This window comes from Lissotriton helveticus, chromosome 10 (assembly GCF_964261635.1).
Source record: "Lissotriton helveticus chromosome 10, aLisHel1.1, whole genome shotgun sequence".
Lineage (NCBI taxonomy): Eukaryota > Metazoa > Chordata > Amphibia > Caudata > Salamandridae > Lissotriton > Lissotriton helveticus.
In genome coordinates this window covers 219,511,965-219,531,200 of record NC_136071.1, presented here as the reverse complement: position 1 = coordinate 219,531,200, position 19,236 = coordinate 219,511,965, and the positions used below count along the sequence as shown (strand labels likewise).

The 19,236-nt window shown below is 42.8% G+C and overlaps 1 protein-coding gene across 1 annotated transcript in view; it reads right to left on the bottom strand.

Moving 5' to 3' along the window:
* The window catches only part of B9D1 (B9 domain containing 1), a 503,829-nt gene that overhangs the window by 391,147 nt on the left and 93,446 nt on the right, over positions 1-19,236 (bottom strand). The window contains exon 2 of the mRNA XM_078665170.1: positions 10,243-10,311. Coding sequence (XP_078521296.1) covers positions 10,243-10,311 — 69 coding nt within the window. The remainder of the gene's footprint in view (positions 1-10,242; positions 10,312-19,236) is intronic.

Below are 19,236 nucleotides of genomic sequence, written 5' to 3'. Positions count from 1 at the left end.
TCATCATCATCAACATTGTCATCATCTTTATCTTCAATTAAAGCTTGAGGGGTCTGTTGTTGAGATCTCATTGCCGAATCAGAAGGTGCCACCAATGGGTCCTTGGCAGCTTGACTAGGAGTTTGAGGTGCTGGAGAGGCCTGTACCGATCTCGGGAAACATCGATTATAATCATCCAGCATATACTGTAAATTAAAGATAAGATTCATGGGAATCTGTTTCATGGGAGGTTCAGGCTCAGGGTGTGTCCCACTAGTAGAGTAATCTGCATCCTCTTCCTCTTCTTCTTCTTCCAGGTCTTCTTCATCTGAGTCCTGACATTTTATCAGTAATTCCGAAGGACATCGAGCCGCCCTGATTTGACCATCATAATCAGAATCTTCATCATCTGAAGAAAATAATACTGCTGGAGGCTGAGAAGGTGTTTGAATCGGCATTAAATCTTCTAAAGATGAATGGCACCGTTGAAGAAGAGAACTTGATGACTTCAGGGGAACTAAAGCCACCGTCGACGAAACCCCCGTCGACGAAGCCACCGTTGACGAAGCCACCGTCGACGAAGCCACCGCCGTCGACGAAGCCACCGCCGACGAGGCCGTCGTCGACGAAGTCGCCGTCGACGACAAGGTAAGCATCGACGGAGCCTTTTTCTTCTTCCGCTTGGATGGTATAGTCGACGATGTCAAAGGTATAGTCGACGAGATAGGCCTCACCTTCACTGATACCACAGTCGACGGCGAAGATGCCGACAACAGAATCAATATTAATGAATAAGAGGACCCGGTCACGTTTGAATTCTGCCACTTTTTTATTATTCTGGGCAGATTTTATACCCTAAAATGTTAATCTTTGGGTATTAATCAATTTGTATGTCGTATTTAAGTTACATCACTTTATACAATTTTACAATTGTCCGAGATTTACATGTTGCAATACAAAAACAGTGATCCACTACATACAAATGTATATACACTTTTTACACACACAAATATTTTTTTTGCACATTTAACAAATCACATTACGTTTTCTACAAACCTATTTTAACTTGTACCCTAGTAACTATTCTAACACCAGACCTACATTGGTTTACTTTTATCTAATCAAGGGCTGGTCTCGCAAGGGCAAACTTTTTTTTGAGAGTATTACTCTATTGACTGTGTACACCAGAGGGTATACACTGTTCTATTTCTTGCCCTTTGCGAGTGTGAAGTTCGTGAACAAGCCGACGCATTTCCAAGCCCGTTTTCTGAATCGTCTGGCTTTTCTTCAGGGCTATTTACTGGGTACCTATGTACAAATAATAGGGAAAAGATTCAGTTTGTGACCTTTACCTTTGTCGGTTCGATGGTATAGAACATTAGTACACATTTGTTACCTTATTGGAGTTTGTGTACAAGTTTTTCCTAGTTGATTGGAGCTCTTTGATGACGCATTGTATAATTCTACAGAAATGGAAATAAAAACACGTAGTGTGTCTAATGTAGTATATGGGGCATTGGTTTCACTGATTTTTTTCTTATCTCTGTTGTGGCATTAGGACTTACGTGGACAGGTTTCCTTTACTCGTGGCTGTTGCCGCTTAGTGCTTTTATCTTCTGTGGCACAGTTGTTAAAGTGGCAACAGGATCTGCAAATTAGTGAGGGAAAGGCTTTTCACTGAGAGGGGTTTATCCATTGCTGTTAGTTACTTACTTTGAGTTTCCTCGCGGAGGCTGACAGCCGATCTTTCGTTTTAAGGGCGTCGCCTCGTTTCGTCAATATTGTTTGTAGCCGCATACACTGCAGAGTTAAAGAAGTGGAATTTAATTCCCAATCTTTAAATATTGTTGTGTATTCTTTAACCCGCTCGGGCAAAATGTTACCTGTAATTTCTGATAACCTGTGTCTCTTATCCGAGTCGTTTTCGCCTGCTCCCGTGTTGAATGGATGCTGGGTATACTGGTAACATGACCCTGTTATATCAGCTTGTGTCATGTGGTTTGGGAATTATGGGAGATGTAGTCCTAATGCTCTAGTGGAAATTCAGGAAACATGTTATGTTTGACGTCATTTACAGAGGATGATAATGGAACTTTAAAATTCTGATAGTTCGTTCAATCCTGCACTCACGCAGTTATATTTCAGTATTAGATATGCTTCTCTCTTAAGTAAAAGGGTTTCCACATTTCCTCCACACGGGGGAATTTTTATGCCTGAAAGGACAGACCACCTTAATTCCTTTTCTGTGTGGTTGTGGTCCATAAAATGTTGGACCATTGGAGCAGTCAACACTTTTTGTTTTATTCTGGAGCGGTGTTGGGCCAACCTTTGGGTAATCTGTTGATTAGTTTTCCCAATGTAAAGTTTGTCACAAGGGCAAATTATTACATAAACGATGTTTTTACTTTTACAATTCGTGAACTCATTATGAGTCCTTTGATAGTATTATGTTCAAACATTGATCCCTCAATGGTACTTGCACATGATATGCAGGTGCCACATTTGTGGTGGCCTCGCACCGGGCTCAGATTCCATAAAGCACGTAGGTCAGTTCTAGCTTTGGAGGTTCCTAAATCGGCTCTAATTATCTGTTGTCCAATGTTTTTATTTTTCTTGAGTGCAAACAAAGGTTTTGCAAAAGGAATTTCAAGATTTGATATTAGATGCCAGTTTTTCAAAACAATAGATTTGAATTTGTTTGTGTGCGGGCCATAAGTTGAAACACAAACGAGTTGTTCAAGTGGTTTCTTGTCTCTTTTGGTTAACAATACCTCTCTAGGGGTAAACCATGCGCGTTTGGTGGCATGTTTCAACATTTTTTTGGGGTAGCCTCTTGCTCCTAACTGTCATGCCTCGAGGTCTCTATCGAGGCGCCTGATGTTTCTTTCCCTGTTAAGGGCCGGGGTTTCTATATAAGGAGCATCAATACACCAGAACGCCGCTTTGCGTTCTAGCGTATTGCTCATTTCCTGTTCTTCCGTCCTACTAGCGTTTGCCTGACTTCCGTTTGAGTGTGTGTAGTGTTTCCGGTCCCTGAGCGCCCTTGCCTCCGTATCGGCGTTCGACTCCTCCGCATCCTGTACAACTCCCTGACTACTCGGAACACGTTTGCTGTAATTCGTGTTCATTGTTTTATTTTGTTTTCCTCCCGTTGTTACCCTCAGCCCTGGTGCTCCGCCGGACCGCCGGGTTTGACTCTGTGGTCTGGCCGGGTGCTGCTTTATTATCCCTTCCCTATCCTGGTGCTGCGCCTGGCTGCCGGGTTTCACTCCGTAGTCTGGTCGGGTACTGCCTTCTCCAGAGACCTTTGGCACTTGCGTGGACCATTGATTGGTATGTCTTGCTTCCCAGCTACAAGAATCCCGGTAACAGCGTATAGCGCTGCCTCTCATATATATTCATATCAGTTTTGAGTAATGGATGTAACATGTTTGTGACACTTTTTGGCAGGTACGCTGTGTATATTACATTGGAATAGGGTGAGGTCCAAGTCCAGCGTTCCTTAAAATTCACGTGGTGAGAAGCACAGAGATACTCATTCACATATTAGCTTATGTTTGAGGACGAATGTCATAATCAGTGTTGTTGTAATTACACAGAGAGTCAACACCAGACTTCTCCACCTTTGATCTTCCGAACGACTTACACTATTACTGTGGTAGGTTCTGCATATGTATTTCAGATATTCACGAGCATATAGTGGAGTATAGTGGTAATCTTATTCTTTCCTTACAGCCCGTTACCCCATCCAGAGTCTACACGGAGGTGCCACCTTCAGGATCTACTATTGTTTCCCCCCAACCTTTCCTTGTTTTGTTTCCCTGTTTTCCCCTGGCGTGCTAACCGATACTCTAGTCTCCATTAGAGTCGGAAGGCACGTGGGGGACGGCTGAGGACTCTCTCCGGTTCCTGACGCTCCTGCAAAACCAGCCTGGGAACCATTACACTAACTGCTCGCACAGGATTTCTGCATTTGTCGCATAATCTTCTTTTCTCGCGCAATTTCGTCTAATTCTAAGCAGTTGACTGTATGGTAAATTTGCTTTTAGACTTTGCGGGTGAAAGCTCCGATAATGGAGGATGATGTTTTTGTTGGTTTGTTTGCGATGCAATGTGGTAACCAGTTTGTTATTTTGGGGAAAGACTTCTACATCGAGAAATGTTAGGCGTGTCTTACTGTATGCAATACTGAATTTAATGTCCGGATGCCTTGTGTTAAGCCAATCGTGGAAACGGACCAGAGGTTCTTCGGAGCCGTTCCACTGGCACCAGACGTCGTCAATGTAGCGGTACCATTTTGTAATATGTTCGCTGTAAGGATTGTTTTGATAGACAAACCGTTCCTCATACAGGGCCATGAAAAGGACCGCCATCTCTGGAGAATAAGGACACCCCATGGCGGTCCCCTTCACCTGCATGTAAAACGTGTCCATGAATCGAAAAAAGTTTCGTTTTAATGCTAAACTGGCCAGTTCAATTATGAATTTTGTGGGAACTCTTTGTGGTTTCGGCCTTGTTTCCAAGAAGAATTTGATGGCTTCTAATCCTTCTTCTTGTGGAATCTGCGTGTACAGTGAATTAACATCAAATGCTACCATTAGATCACTGTTGGCATCAAATGGTAGACTTTCAATTTTGGTAATAAAATCCGCAGTGTCTTTGATGTAGGATTTGACTTCACTCATGAACGGTTTTAAAAACACGTCCACATATTTGGCTATTGGTTCAAGAATTGATTCACACCCGGAGACTATAGGTCTCCCGGGTGGATTTTGTAGATTTTTATGCACTTTCGGCAAGAAATAGATTACCGGAATCCGCGGGTTTTTCTTATTCAGGTAATAAAATTCCTTTGGGCCCAATATGCCATCGTCAAACCCTTCTTTGAGTTTGATTTGTATCTCATTCTGGATATTGTTGGATGGATCCTCCGTTAGTTTCCTATACCATTCTGTATTTTCAATTTGACTGTTCGCTTCAGCTATGTATTTTTCTTTTTGCCACACCACTAGGGCTCCCCCTTTGACGACAGAATCAAGGCCGTCCTCATAGATGATGATGAGGTCGACGTCGTCGACGTAGACTCGACGACAGCAGCTCACGTCGACGGGGAAAGCAATGATGTAGTCGTCGACGAGGATAGCAGTTTCTGAGGTAAAAACTGCGTAGATGGAGTCTTAGACACCTGAGAGTCAGATCTCGAGGGCGTAACAAGAGTAGGAAGATTCTGAGGGGGAGAACTCACCCCTTTTGAAGTGGAAGGCTGGTCCTTATGATGTTTCTTCACCATTTTAGGTTTAGGAGAGGTCTTCTGATGTTCACTGGTTCTCTTCAAAGATGAAGAAGTTTTGATGGAAGACACACTTTCCACATCAGAGACAGGATTCTCTGAAGTCTTCAACTTCTGTAGCCACAGACGGAGCAGGCCTTCTCTATCCTTCAAGGTCTTCTGTGAGAAGGTTCTACATATTTTACAATCCTTAACTTGGTGTTCAGGATACAAACAATAAATACATTTTTTATGAGGGTCTTCAGAATGAAGTCTCTCCTTTCCACAGGTACCACAAAACCTGAAGAGGAACTTCTTGGTGGTAGACATTCCAAAAAGTAAGTTCTTGAGATATTTGAGAAGAAAAACTGAGCAGAGCTCAGGGAGACTCCCTTCACACGACGTGCGGTAAAAAATCGGAGGGCCTGAGCCTCTGAGGAGAACATTCTTAGAGGGTGCTGACGCCTCATTGGCTGGAATTTCGACCAAAACATAATGATTAAGACATATCATAGAAGTGATATGTTGTCTATCTAGGAAAACTCTATGGTTTTTGCTTTCGCTATGTATATATGCTTGTGTTATGGCTACATTGCTATGTTATTTACCGTGGGACTCCCACTTCGATGACGGGGAATATTCAATCATGTGAATCTATGAAAGACACCCCAATACTGGAGAACTGAGCCTAAACCATCTCATGTCTGTACATGTTGTCGTTTACTGCGGCCGTTAATCACCCCATCGTCCAAATGAAGCTTTCTTCATGAAAATACTCAAGTTGAAAAAAAGCTTAGTTGAGGATGTCGGTATCAGATCCAGAAATGTTGAGGTGAGTTTATCCACTTTACAGCCTTTCCAACCAAACTCTTTCTCACAAAGAAATCCCTTTGCCTACATCACTGATGCCTCTCAAACACTTTACCTCACATCACACAAATCTACAGGACCTCTGACAACATTCTTCTGCTACAGTTGCGCCCTACTTTACAGCAAGAAGCAGCCAATTTAGAAAGGTTGAAAAGATCCCAATGGTCTACTGACCACAATGATGTTTTCATCTATCCTGTGAGTAATTGCAGATAGGGCTGCCTGGCCTACTGCAAGACTCTTCAAGTTAGAGTCCCACATAACTTCTGGACTGGGTCAGGAAAAAGTAACTGGGCCTTTAGGCTGCACGGACTCTGTGTTTATAGAGGATTTGGAGGACAATACCCATCTTGCACAGGAGCATGGCAACTCTGTAAATTCTTCGACTAGATTCATGTAAATGCTATAGGAAAATGTGTGACACAGCTTTCAAAACATGTGGCTTCTTCAGTTTTATATAGGTCACAGACAGGTGCTTGGAAAAGTGAATGAAGAGCCCAGATTGAGGATATTAAACCCTATTTTCTTAACTCATAAACACACAAAAGTACACCCCCTACCAAGAGAGAGAGAAAGGTCATATGAACCTGTCCTAAATGCTTATATGGCCATGATACCGCCTCAGTTTCAATATGGAGCCAAAGTATTGTACATGAGTGGTAAAAGAAGATGGGATATTGAAGGGCGAAAATGTATTAAAAAAGTGTTATCCCTACCTAGATCATCTATGATACAGGCAGTAAGAATTGAAACAGGTAATGGTACGCATGGCATTAATAAGGTTTTGGCAACGTCTGGGAAATGGGGAAGAGCAAAAAATAGCAGATTGGTGCAAAAGGGAAATTTTGCAGAGTGAACTAAAATGTGCACCAAGGTTTAAGAAAATGATTAAGACAGTTGGAAGGGAACTAGGAATAAAACTGGACCCGCAAGACTTGCAAACTGATGTTGCACGGCGAGAACTGAGGGTGCTGGGCAAAGAAATGTCGAGAGACCAGGATTGCAGGTATCTGGAGGGTAAGAAATCGGTGGGTTTCTTGATTAATACTTGGAAATCAAACCAACAGTTCCCGTACATAGATATATTACCAAACCACTATTTGAGGAGGGAAATTTTAAGATTACGAATAGAAGTTAACGCTTTATAAGAATAACGGGATAAAAGAGGCTATGATGGATCCTGAAGGAAATTGCACCTGCAGCTTAGGTACAAGATGCAACATTTTACACTTACTGTTAGATTGTCTTAAGGTCCTTGATACACGGAAATTGTTTTTACGACCCATATTTATAAAATATGATATAAAGAACCGTGCACAGGCAGCAGAACTGTTAACGGAAATGATCTATTTAGATATTGCCTGTGCACTGGGGAGATTTATGTTGGAGGTCAAAAAAGTTTTTCATGTATATAAAACCGGGATTTTATGAAATTCATTTTAGGAAAACGGGACAGATTCGGAAAGGTTATAATTATTTATTATGGTTTTGTATTTTTTATACTGTGTACAAATGATTATAATATTGTATTATGGAAAGAAGGAAATGTTTCCTTTACTTTTATGTTTAAGGACCAATGGTCTAAATAAACATTACCTTGACTTGACATCCCCTACCATGACAAGTCCCTATCAGACCTCGAGCTGCAGAGAGGCAGGTACATAATGCAGCAGTAGTTGGCAGATGTGAATTCTAAAGCAGCATGTTAAAGTGCCTGGACAGCATTTTCTTCTTTATACTGCCACCAACATATGTTAGATCCGATAATCTTCCCCCTCTTTCCCGCCTTTTCTCACCCTCCTTTTTTTGTTACTTTCCCTATTTGTTAATCTCTCCTTTTCCCTCTCATTCACAGTCCTCCCCTCACTTTTCTTTTCTTTCTCTCTCGTGTATCACTTTGAGGAGAATGCAATTTTCGCACAGTGTTGTCCTTATACATTTTTCTCATGCATTCCAACTTATTTTAGAGTTGGAAAACAACGGCAGCATCTCTTTGTTTCACTGAGGGAAACCTGTTGCCTGGCAGGTGCCACAGCAACACAGCATTAAGGTGCTCTTGGAAGTCAACATACAGGTCTGAAGAGGAATTACTATGCCGAGGAACAGCGGCGTGCCAGTAGCAAGAGCTGGGATCACAGGGAGAGCCACATGAATCAAAGAGAAAACGTGGGCTACATTCATCTGGCTAGTTTTACCCATCCACATCCTGCACAGACAGACACAGGATGAGATCAACAAGGCGTGATGACTAACTCTGGGATGGTGGGGGCACTGTCTGCCTTTTAACAGATGTAAAGCTTTAATGCCAAATCCCAATTCTCAAGCACCATGTATGAGATGAAAAGCAAGCAGCCATGCTTTGTAAACACGTGAACACCAAGGGATAGCTTTTTCCTAGAATTCAGGGGGGGGCACACTGAAGAAGAGATGTCTTTGTTGTATTTTAACACGCAGACCTTTCACTACATGCTGCCCCCTGGGAGTTTTAGAAGACCGATTGCTGGAAATGTGTCCCACTTAAAAAGCATAGGCAGTTTAGAGTCTGCCATAACTCAGCTAGCCACCACTCCACAAGCGCGACATTATAGAAAGGTCTTTTAGAAACGGAATTGGTCATTTTCGCAATTTAATACTTCACTGCTCTTCCAGGGAATTAGTCTCTTTCAATACCGACCACAATTCTTGGAAACATTCGCGAACTTTCTAGTAATTCCAATTCACAGGACCACCAAGCCATTATCATATCATTTTGCTTGACACTCCTGAGAATAATGGAACTTGATGCTTGCTAGACAAAGGAGAAAAAGTCAGAATGGTGAATATTCATGCGATGTGATAGGATATTCAATTAGCACATCGTTAGCTGTGTGTATTCCAACACATAATACATGCATTAAAACTGACTATTGATTTAATTGTGTACTCTCAGTGGGGTTTTTCATTTTGTAGTTTGCATACTAGGAATGCTAGCCATCAGATAAAGAATGGCCTGTAATATGTATAGCCTCAAACATGCTGGTGCTAGCACCTAGGAGCTACCTCAAAATCCTCATTGAAAAAAAGCCTGGATGCCTCTGCTGTGTTACGAGTAAACGGGCAGTGTCGACACTGGAAAGGTGGAGAAGGTAACCGGGCAACCGACAATGGGGTACAGCAAGAGATGCCAAGTCCTAAGATAGCATAGGGGTAAGTACAGCCCTCTTAGAACTCCATTGTAGTTCCATCAATGATTCGTTTTGTTAAGATGGTTTTACTTTTCTTTAGAATACAACGTGTATCAGGTACAGCAACATCATGGACTTCCACATACAAGCCTCTGAACCCTACAACAACTGGACATATAATCTACTATTTGAAAAGTTAGGGTACTGTCAAACACTGTCAAGGTAATTGGCCCAATCTCCAAATACAAAACTGACCTCCAATATGCTAGGCCAATGGGGCACTAAGTTCTAATTACCCAGACCACCTCCAATGGGCGTTACAATGGTATTAGAATGACTCCAATGTACCATTGTAAAAGGTCCAGTTAGCTCAGACACATTAACTAAGTCACATGGCCCGACACAAAAAGTTAGTCAGAGGGTCTGAGGTTTACTGGTATTGCAAGGACACAGAAGAACCCCAAGGTTCGTTTGTCACAACTGCAGTGTAGACCTCTTTACACGTTGTAGCACTGAAAAATGCAAATCCATGGATTAGAGCAATCTTGCCAACTAGGGGGAAGTTTTGTTCCTGTTTCTAGGTCGCTTTAGCTCGTAATGGGGTACTAAGGCTAGTACTTTAGTCAACTTTTTGTTTGTATTGTGCTGTTGCATGTTACCCTGCTCTTTTCCTTTTTTTTCCTTTATAAGAGTTCAGTTGTAGAAGATTAATGCGGTTTTGTTATACATCGTATTTTCACATAAGTCATTATTACAAGTTAAATTCAATAAGAATACAAAAAATCTGTTGAGTTATTACTGTAGTTAATACTGCTCATAGCATCAAAGCCTGTTGGAAAAAAAACAGAATTGGTGGAGGGTACATTAATTCAAAAAAGTTCCCTGGGATTGGAAAACACACAATGAATGAAACTGATAATACATACTCATTCACATTTTATAAGTTTGAAAGAAACTTACCGTTGTGGGTGCCCAGTCAAGGCCATATACAAAGCAGTATTTGCAGTACAGTTCGTCAAATTCTGGAAACTGTAAAATAAAAAGCAGGCATTAATAATAATATATATTATTAAAGATGGGTAACAGTGAATAATGGGGATGTTTTTAAATGAGGGCTTCAGAATGACATCAAATAGACAAGAGCGTAACTCAAGTTGTCTATGATGGCATTCCATATCCACTGGTGAAAAACATTACTGTTGTCCAATTTTTACCCACGTATAATTTGATGTTATGTATGGCCCCCAAAATCACCTACACCAGGGTAGAGGAGCAATAAGCCATAAATAACATAACATCATCTCCCTGTCCCAAATATATATATGAAAATATATATATATATATATATATATATATATATATATATATATATATATATATATATATATATATATATATATATATATATATATATATATATATATATATATTTGAAAAACTGGCCTCCAGCTACCCAATCCACCGCACTCTGTGCCATCCCCCACTTTACTTTCTTGAAGCTGTGCCTTCTGCCTTTCATACATCCATCCGTGTTGAGGCCAGTGCTGTGCTGACAGGCTCTCAGAGAACCCTTTCAGAGCAGCCTGGAATTCCTTTATGGTGTAGCAACAGTGGGTAACAACCTTTGTTAGTCACTGTTGCTACATCATAGAGATTTAGAATCGTGTATTCACGGTAGTGGCTCTCGGTGAAATCCATATATCACATATACAATTATAGATGAATAGCTGTGAATTACAGAGATGTTTCTCACTTAAGGGTCATGAGTAACCTTAAATTGACAACAAGAGAAAAGCCCAGAAGTACCACCCCACCAGCGCCCCATTTTGCAGTGACAAATAGAACACAAATTGCCTTTACTATGACAGTATTTTGTCGACGGTGCACTTTATGCTGCAAATTACCTCCAGTATGACAGTGTTAGCGTTTTGCTATTGTTGCCTCTGTAAGCCAAGAATTACCTTCAGTATGTCTGGCTAACGGAACACTCACAAGCATAACAATGCATACTCACTCATTCACGCTCACTTACATTCATTCACTCAATCAATTTAAAATTCGTTTCTTCAGACACATCAAGAGTGATCATGAGTAGGCCGACACCGAGGTGTTCAGAATTAATTGGCTGCATTCATTATCGCTTATTACCTCATTTGGAGAATTATATATGGATTTTTGAGTTTAAAGTTCCAAAATCTGTATTTCCATGTAAATATCAGACCTTTTCCCCTTACTAAATTCTGCAAGGTTTTACCTGCCAAAAGTTTAATATAAAAAGTGTGATCTTGATTACATATAGCAATGACATAATTATTCTAATTAGGATCCCTTTGCATTCTTACAAGAGCCACAATTTAGCAGTCCACGTGTAATCTGGCCCTAAGTCTGCAAAACAATTTCATATCATAGAAGTACAAATAAATATCTAGAGTTCCTTTTAAAATCATATTGTAAGTTTTCGTTTTTTAGGGATAAAAGACAGCCTCGGCCCAATGGCTGAGTCTGTATGGCGCATTTCCGCTTTTAGCGTCAATGCAGGTAGTGGAGCCATAGTTCCATATTTTATGAGCAAAGGTTTTATGACTGAAAGAAGAAAGGGTTCAAACCTAACGTTACTCCAATTGTCTGAGCTTTCATACTCTAATCTGCAATACTATATATGTACGGGAACCTGTTTGTTTCACCCAAATAAGTTTCTTGCAGAAGAAACTGATGTTTTGTTCCTCAAGTACTCTATGTCTCTTCTGTTTGAGATACGCAATGCCGAATGGTTTTGAACCTTTCGAGGTGGAAAAGAAACCCATTGCACACTCCACCACATTCAATATTCTGATTTATATGCTAATTTACCCAAGAAATAGGCTAGTCTATTTCTGTTTTTTGCTATTGGTTACCTCGAGACAGACAAGAGGTAAACAAATCTTATCAGGCGAAACCCTGCCACATCAATCATGAAACACGCATAAAGTCATAGACAGTAAATAATTCAAAATGCCTTTCCAAGAATAGCTCTTGATTACATCTCATGTCCCCCTATGCTCAAAGGGCAAACATTGGGAGCTATAAAGGAACATAGGTAAAACTTTACTCTTGAAAGCCTTAATCAGGGGAGCCATAAATAAAGTTGCATATTCACAGGTAAACCTAACTAATCAGACAAGTTCCCACAGCCCTTGGTCAGTCTGGCCAATTTAGGGAGCTGTTAAAAGCGAAGCATAAATATTTAAAAGAGTTAACTCTCTACACAACATTACTTGCAAAAAACAGGAAGTGATTTTGCATTTCCTCCCAAAAATCAAAATTTAGTTTTAATAATAGCTACTGTTAAATGAGTTTTACAATAGTAAGTCTGTAGTATGATCAAAGTCCTCTAAATGCACATTGGTATATAATCATTAAGAGCATGTCATCTGCGAACCAGAAGCAAGGAATATGGGCCCCATTTATTTATGCTAAAAAATGAATTTTCTTACTAAAGTATAATCTATCATTCCACCAAATACAATCCAATTAAAGTCAAAACCAGGATACACTCATGTTTGAGGCCAATCTTGATTTAGAGAACTTCTGAGATAAAGGCCCTGAAAAGTCTACCTCAATCTGTGCTCCATTTTAGGACTCAAGGGTGCAGATGACTGAAAGCAGAATAGGAGAAATGTTGCATTCAGTTAATTTCTTCCGAAGACCTTCTCGATCCACCCAATAAAATGCTACGCGACAGCCGGCAAAACAGCAGCGTAATCCACCACTCTCTTCTACAGACAAAGCAATGGCTGGAGGGGAAACGTCCTTTCTAACGAAACTGAATTCACCCTGTGCCAACAGAGCCCCAACAACTGAACGAACGCAGCATTGGCACGCATTCGTTTAGCACCCAAGTCACAACAACAACTTCATTTTAGGGGGGCGCATTGGTGGAATGTTGTTGGATTTAAAGTCCAACACCTTCCCTACTGTTGAGCAAACTGGAGTTGGAATAGTAAATTAAACTATTCCAACATCCTGCACCCCCCCCCCCCAAGGCAAGTTGTTAAAACAACTTGCACGCTGAACAAATGCCTCCTAAAGATGCGTTCGTACCAAATATGGCGTTCAGAACGCATGCGCCCTAAACGCATGCGGAATACCATCATACATTCGGCAGGAGATCAAGGGACCTTCCCTAAAACCAACTGGCAGGATTGGGTTATTTTCAACAACCCAGTTATTAGACGTTGAAGGATAATTACTGAATACACTTTGGTGGCAATATTTCACAGTTCTATAATTATAAGCCTATAACAAGCGGGAAAATTAATATTGCACTTCTTCAATACGAGCTACGCAATCGAGCCCTCCCTTCAAAAAGTGTCCAGTTTTGAACACTGAATGAAACAAAAGATAGCAGCTGTGGGGCTCAACAGTTCACCTTTGATTTTAAGATAACTGTGGCTACGTTATGCACTCTTGCAACTGGAGTCAAAGTCATGAAGTAAATTGTTGTAGTTATAGAACTAAGCGCAAATAAATCTATTGTTTCAGTTTTGGTGGCAAAGACGGCTTGGTGGAAGGTTATCGTTGAAAGCCATGCAGGCTCCTTAGGTAAAAAATCCAGACTTCTTCTGGAACTATGCAGGTCAAAGTCGTAGGTGGATCCGAGCAGCCCTTTTTAGGTCTCACGCCTAGCGTTACACTGCGCAGCTGTGTCGCGCAGCGAGAGTCCTTTTGTCTGAGTTTTCAAAATCGACCCTGGAAATGAACACACTAGTGCCTGTTTTTTTACCTTTGCGGCCTGCTATTGGCCTTTCCCTGCGTGTTCCTTTTAAAGATAGCACACAATAGGCCTGAGGCGGGCGCATAGCTCCGCCCCTGGCCCATTGGTGTCTATTACACGCATTTCTTGCATATGGATTCAATTATCGTACCCAGACACGGGCGCGATAATTGAAAACATAAGCTTAGCATTGGCGCGCGCACCACTTGCGGGCGTGTTTTTTTTTTTTTTTACAATAGCGATCGCTTGTTATTGCCTTGCCACAGGACTTTCTTTCACGGTGTCAGGTGAGAAGCACCACAACTCATTGCTTCTGAACTGAAGTTTAATGCCACTACTCTTCAGCAGGCAGTTTTATGTTGAAGGGACAACTAGCAAAGGGCGACGCCTAGGGTTGGACTGACCTATGACGCAGATTGGATTAAGCACCTTAGATTCACCACCTTAGCCTCTCGTAGCCTCCTCACCCACGGCGGCCTTTCTTTCCCTCAACAATGCACCAAATATACCTCCCTCCCCTGCCTTCTTACAGAGCAGAAGAGTTATCTCGGAGGTCTGCTGCGGACGTCTGTGAGTCTGTGACAACTTGCAGGTCAAGGTCCCGTCCGACTCATCCGTTCATCCCTTTATTGTGATTAAACAAACACAGTTGAGCTACATAATACCAGCTAACGTTTCAGCGCCTTAAGACATTTTAGTTTGTCGTGTGTGCTATGTAAACAAAAAATTTTCTCCTTCTGAAGTGGCTCTGCGGGTAACGTGACAGGCTGGCTAATGTGAAAGCCGTGTTTTTTTGAGGAGCCGGCGGAGAGGGGTGGGTACACACGAGGGGACGGGACAGGGGGACAGCAGGGAGGCTCAGCTCGCCGGTCCGTGGCTTGGGAGTGTGAATAGCCACATTGAGGGAGCTGTCTAACTGGGCAGGAGCGAGGACTCGTTTGCTTTGCCTAGGGGCTTTGATAAAGGCAGCAGCTGCTGGTAAGTGCCTGCGGAGACCTCTATTGGGCCGCCTCCCCACCCCCATGCAGGCCTGGTGGGGAGTCCGCACAAGCAGCAATCTCTGCTTATCTCTCCCGCACAGCGCCTCGCCACCCTCCCCTCCTCCGCACAGCGCCTCGCAGCCCTCCTTGACACATCGCCTCGTAGCACTCCTTGGCACAGCGCCTCGCAGCCCTCCTCGGGACAGGGCCTCGCAGCCCTCCTTGCCACAGCACTTTGCAACCCTCCTTGGCACAGCGCCTCAAAGCCCTCCTTGGCACAGCGCCATGCAGCCCTTCGTGGCACATCGCCTCAAAGCCCTTCTTGGCACAGCGCCTCGAAGCCCTCCTCAGCACAGCGCCTCGAGCCCTCCTTGGCACAGCGCCTCAAAGCCCTCCTTGGCACAGCGCCTCGCAGCCCTCCCCTCCTCCGCTCAGCGCCTCGCCGCCCTCCCCTCCTCCGCATAGCGCCTCGTACAGTCTGCAACGAGAAGTCAAACTTGAAGAGATTGGTGGAAATGAACTAAAAACTCGCCGCTGCAGCGAAGGAGAAGGTCTTATAGACAACTGCAGGCCATTGCTGCATGTTTTGGGGTTGTCGCAGGACTAAAGGCATATGAATAAATAAGAGATGGTGTTATTGTATTGTAGTATTGCTATAGCGCTTACTACCCTTAGGTGGGCACTGGAGAGCTTGTCCGCGTGGGCAGCATGCTACACCAAGTGGATTGTGTAAAATCTATTGTATTATTTTTTAAGACAGCTGTCCTGTCTCTATTTCTTAAAAAAAACTTAAGAATAGTCCAGACTGCATTATAATTTTTTTGTGTTTTCATTTCGTGTTTTGATGCTTCAACTTTATGTGGAGTGACGGTCAGAGCTGCCCACTTTGGAGCTGGGGAACCAGCTTCGAGTCTCGGCGTCGGCTGATAGGGACTGGGTGAGGGTGGGAAGAAGTTGTGCCTATTCCCCTCCAATCTGCACACTTCATCCTGACTCTCTTCTCTGCATCTTAGTGTGTGTGTGTGATTACATGTGTGCTCGTGTTCGTGTATGCACGTGTGTGTGCCTGCGTGTGTGGGCCCGTCTGATTGTGTGTCTGGGTCTGTATTTGTGTGTACGCATGTGTGGGTCTATGTGGTTGTTTGATGGCGTGTGTCTGGATCTGTGAGTGTGTCTGCGTCTGCGTCTCTGGATCTGTGAGTATGTGCGTGTGTGAATGTATGTGCGTGCCGTGTGGATCAGTGTATTGGATGGTGTGTCTGGATCTATGAGTCTGTGTGTATTTGTGCCTGCGTACGTGTCTATGCTCCTGCTGCTCCTTTTATGGGATAGCCCGGGGTCTCCGCCCAGAGAGTCGGTCCATGTTTCAATGATTTATAGGAACTGGGTAAGGGTGGTAATGGGTTGTGCCTATCTCCCTCAAATCTGCACACTTCTTCCTGGCTCTCTTCTCTGCATCTTAGTGTGTGCGTGATTACATGTGTGCGCGCGTCCGTGTATGCACATGCGTGGGTCTGTCTGATTGTGTGTCTGGATCTGTATTCGTGTGTGGGTCTATGTGTGTTTGTTTGATGGAGTGTGTGGGTCTATGTGTGTTTGTTTGATGGAGTGTCTGGATCTGTGAGTGTGTCTGCGTCTGTGTGGCTGGATCTGTGAGTCTGTGTGCATGTGCGTGTGTGATTGTATGTGAATGCCGTGTGGATCAGTGTGTTGAATGGTGTGTCCGGATCTAGGAGTCTGTGTGCCTGTGAGTCTGCGTGAATTTCTGCCTGCGTAAGCATCTATGCTTGTGTTTGCCCGTGGTTAAGTGTGTTAAGTCTTTGAGTAGGAGTCTGTATGTGTATGTTTTGACATGTGCATAAGTACTTTTTTCATATTCAGTCACCAGCACCAGGAGGCGCTGTCAAGCATCATCCGCGACATCTTGAGACCTCACTGGAAGTGATGCAACAACCCTATATAAAGGTCACAGGTTCCAGTCACTTTAGTTCCCTTTCTATGCATGCCTCAACCAACACGGGTATCCGTAACCCCCGACTATTTTGTGGGCATTTTAGGCCTGTTTTTTTCTTTTATAACCAACAAAGGGGTAACCAACCGAGATGTTTACCATGAACCACTTACCCTGTATTCTCACAGGCTGGTAACCCATTTAATGATTTCCGTTTGTATTGTATGTATATGTACAAAAACCACAAATAAATATCTTAAAAAAAAAAAAAATTAAAATCAATTAAAAGAAAAAAAAAGACTATCAGATTAATTTAGAAAACCTTGTATATGCGATTTCAAAGACTGTGATTCTCAAAATGTATATCTGTCACAGGCACAATGTATTTTCAGAATGTAAAGCAGTCACTATGCACAGTAACTTCATTGCAAACTGAGAGTTATATACAAGAACTCATGTCTCCTTTTAAATCAACAGGCTTCTATAGCTGTTATGCACCTACACAAAGCCATCACAACTGGCACCCCTGCCTACTTGACTAACTATTTAGCCAGCTTTAGTTGCCTTGGCACACTCGCACAAGGGCAGAATCTGAATGGAGTTGAAGAAATACAAAAAAAAAAAACATTCCTGCAAGCCTTCTCTATCCATGTACCTAAAATCTGGAACAATCTCCCCATATCCATTAGGACTGCCCAACCCTGCTCCAATCTAAACAAGCATTTGCAATGCAATAGGTCTCGCATTTGCGAGAGTTTAACCTATTGGCATTGTAATTGACAATACCTTTTATTTTATCTTCCCTTCTACCTGCTCCCTGAAGCAAAGACAAAACAATTGCTCAGTTTAACAAGCATTTACGCGAGTTTAAGCTATTGATTGGCATTGTAAATGACAATGCCTTTTATTTATCTGTTTTAAAAACCAAAACATAAATAAAAGGCATTGTCATTTACAATGACAATAGCTCAAACTCAAGTAAATGCATTGCAAATGCTTGTTAATTAAATGCAAAGTTATTTCCCGGTCATCTGAATGCATTGTTTTTAGGTCGGGCATTAGCCAAGAGCTTTTGTTTTTAGTAAAAGCTATACATGTAATATACTTACTTGCAGGGGCTTTCAGAAAGCCCACTTCACCCACTGGTCTGTCGTGTGCCATTCACAATTTTTCCCCCCACTAAAGCATGAGGCAATGGGACAACCCTCTTCAGCCATTGGATAACTGCACCTGAAGAGACAGTATTTTGCCCTTTACCCAATGCAAGTCCCCTGACAAAAAAAATCTGCTTTATTCTCTCCTTCCCTCTCGAGCACGGTGTCTTCAAATGCTATTCCACCAAAGCAGTATGTGTAAGGCAGCCCTTCCTATCGCTACCAGCTCTTATTGCTGGGCAGGCGTTGAGAATTCACTCAGAAACTATCATTGCGCATGGATGCAAGCCCAGCATCATAATGGCGAAACTAAAAACAGCGTGTCCCGCTCTGGCTTACTAATAATTCCTTCTTCTGTCCTCTTACCCTGTACCCCTTGGTCCATTCCCCATCGCTCCTTTCTTCGACTGTCAACCAGCTTAATTTCTTCCTTAGCCGCCCAGCTACTTACACCGGTCACTGCTTCCTTGCTTGCAACCTGCCCTGCCCTTCAATGCCTTCCAATCCAGTCTCCTTCCGGCATCCTCCTCCATCCTGTGGCACATTCAGCTCACCTTTGCTTAATGCCTCACATCTGATGCAATAAATACAACAAAAGTGTTGTGTGTAACAGCGGCACTAGGGCCAGCCAGGGGTGTAATGCAGGCCCCTGCGGCACCGGAGGGCTCCCAACCCTTCAATAGAGCCACCTAATCAGCCAAATGCGAATACATATCTCTAAGACAGGAGACTCGGGGGCCCCTCATCACATTCTGCAGGGGGGCGCCATTTTGTGTTACACTACTGTCGCCAGCTTTCACTAACAGAGGCTAAGGGGAGGACAGACTGAAAGTGGCCGAGGGATAAGCTCCAGCATCCTTTCTGCTCTGTCACCTGCGCTCTGTACAGCAGTACAGCAGTACATAAAACAAAACCAACATTTGGCGCTTCACATTTTATTCAACGGGATTCCAGAGCCTGATTGGCTGAACTGGAAAACTTCCCGCAGCATCCTGAAGATCGAGTTTGGGAAAACTAAATATATGCTTCTGTTTGCGAGGTATGGAGTACCCCCTGATTGCAATACGGACACCAGCATCTTGGTGTAACGAAAGCATCGGAGAGCACGAACGCGTG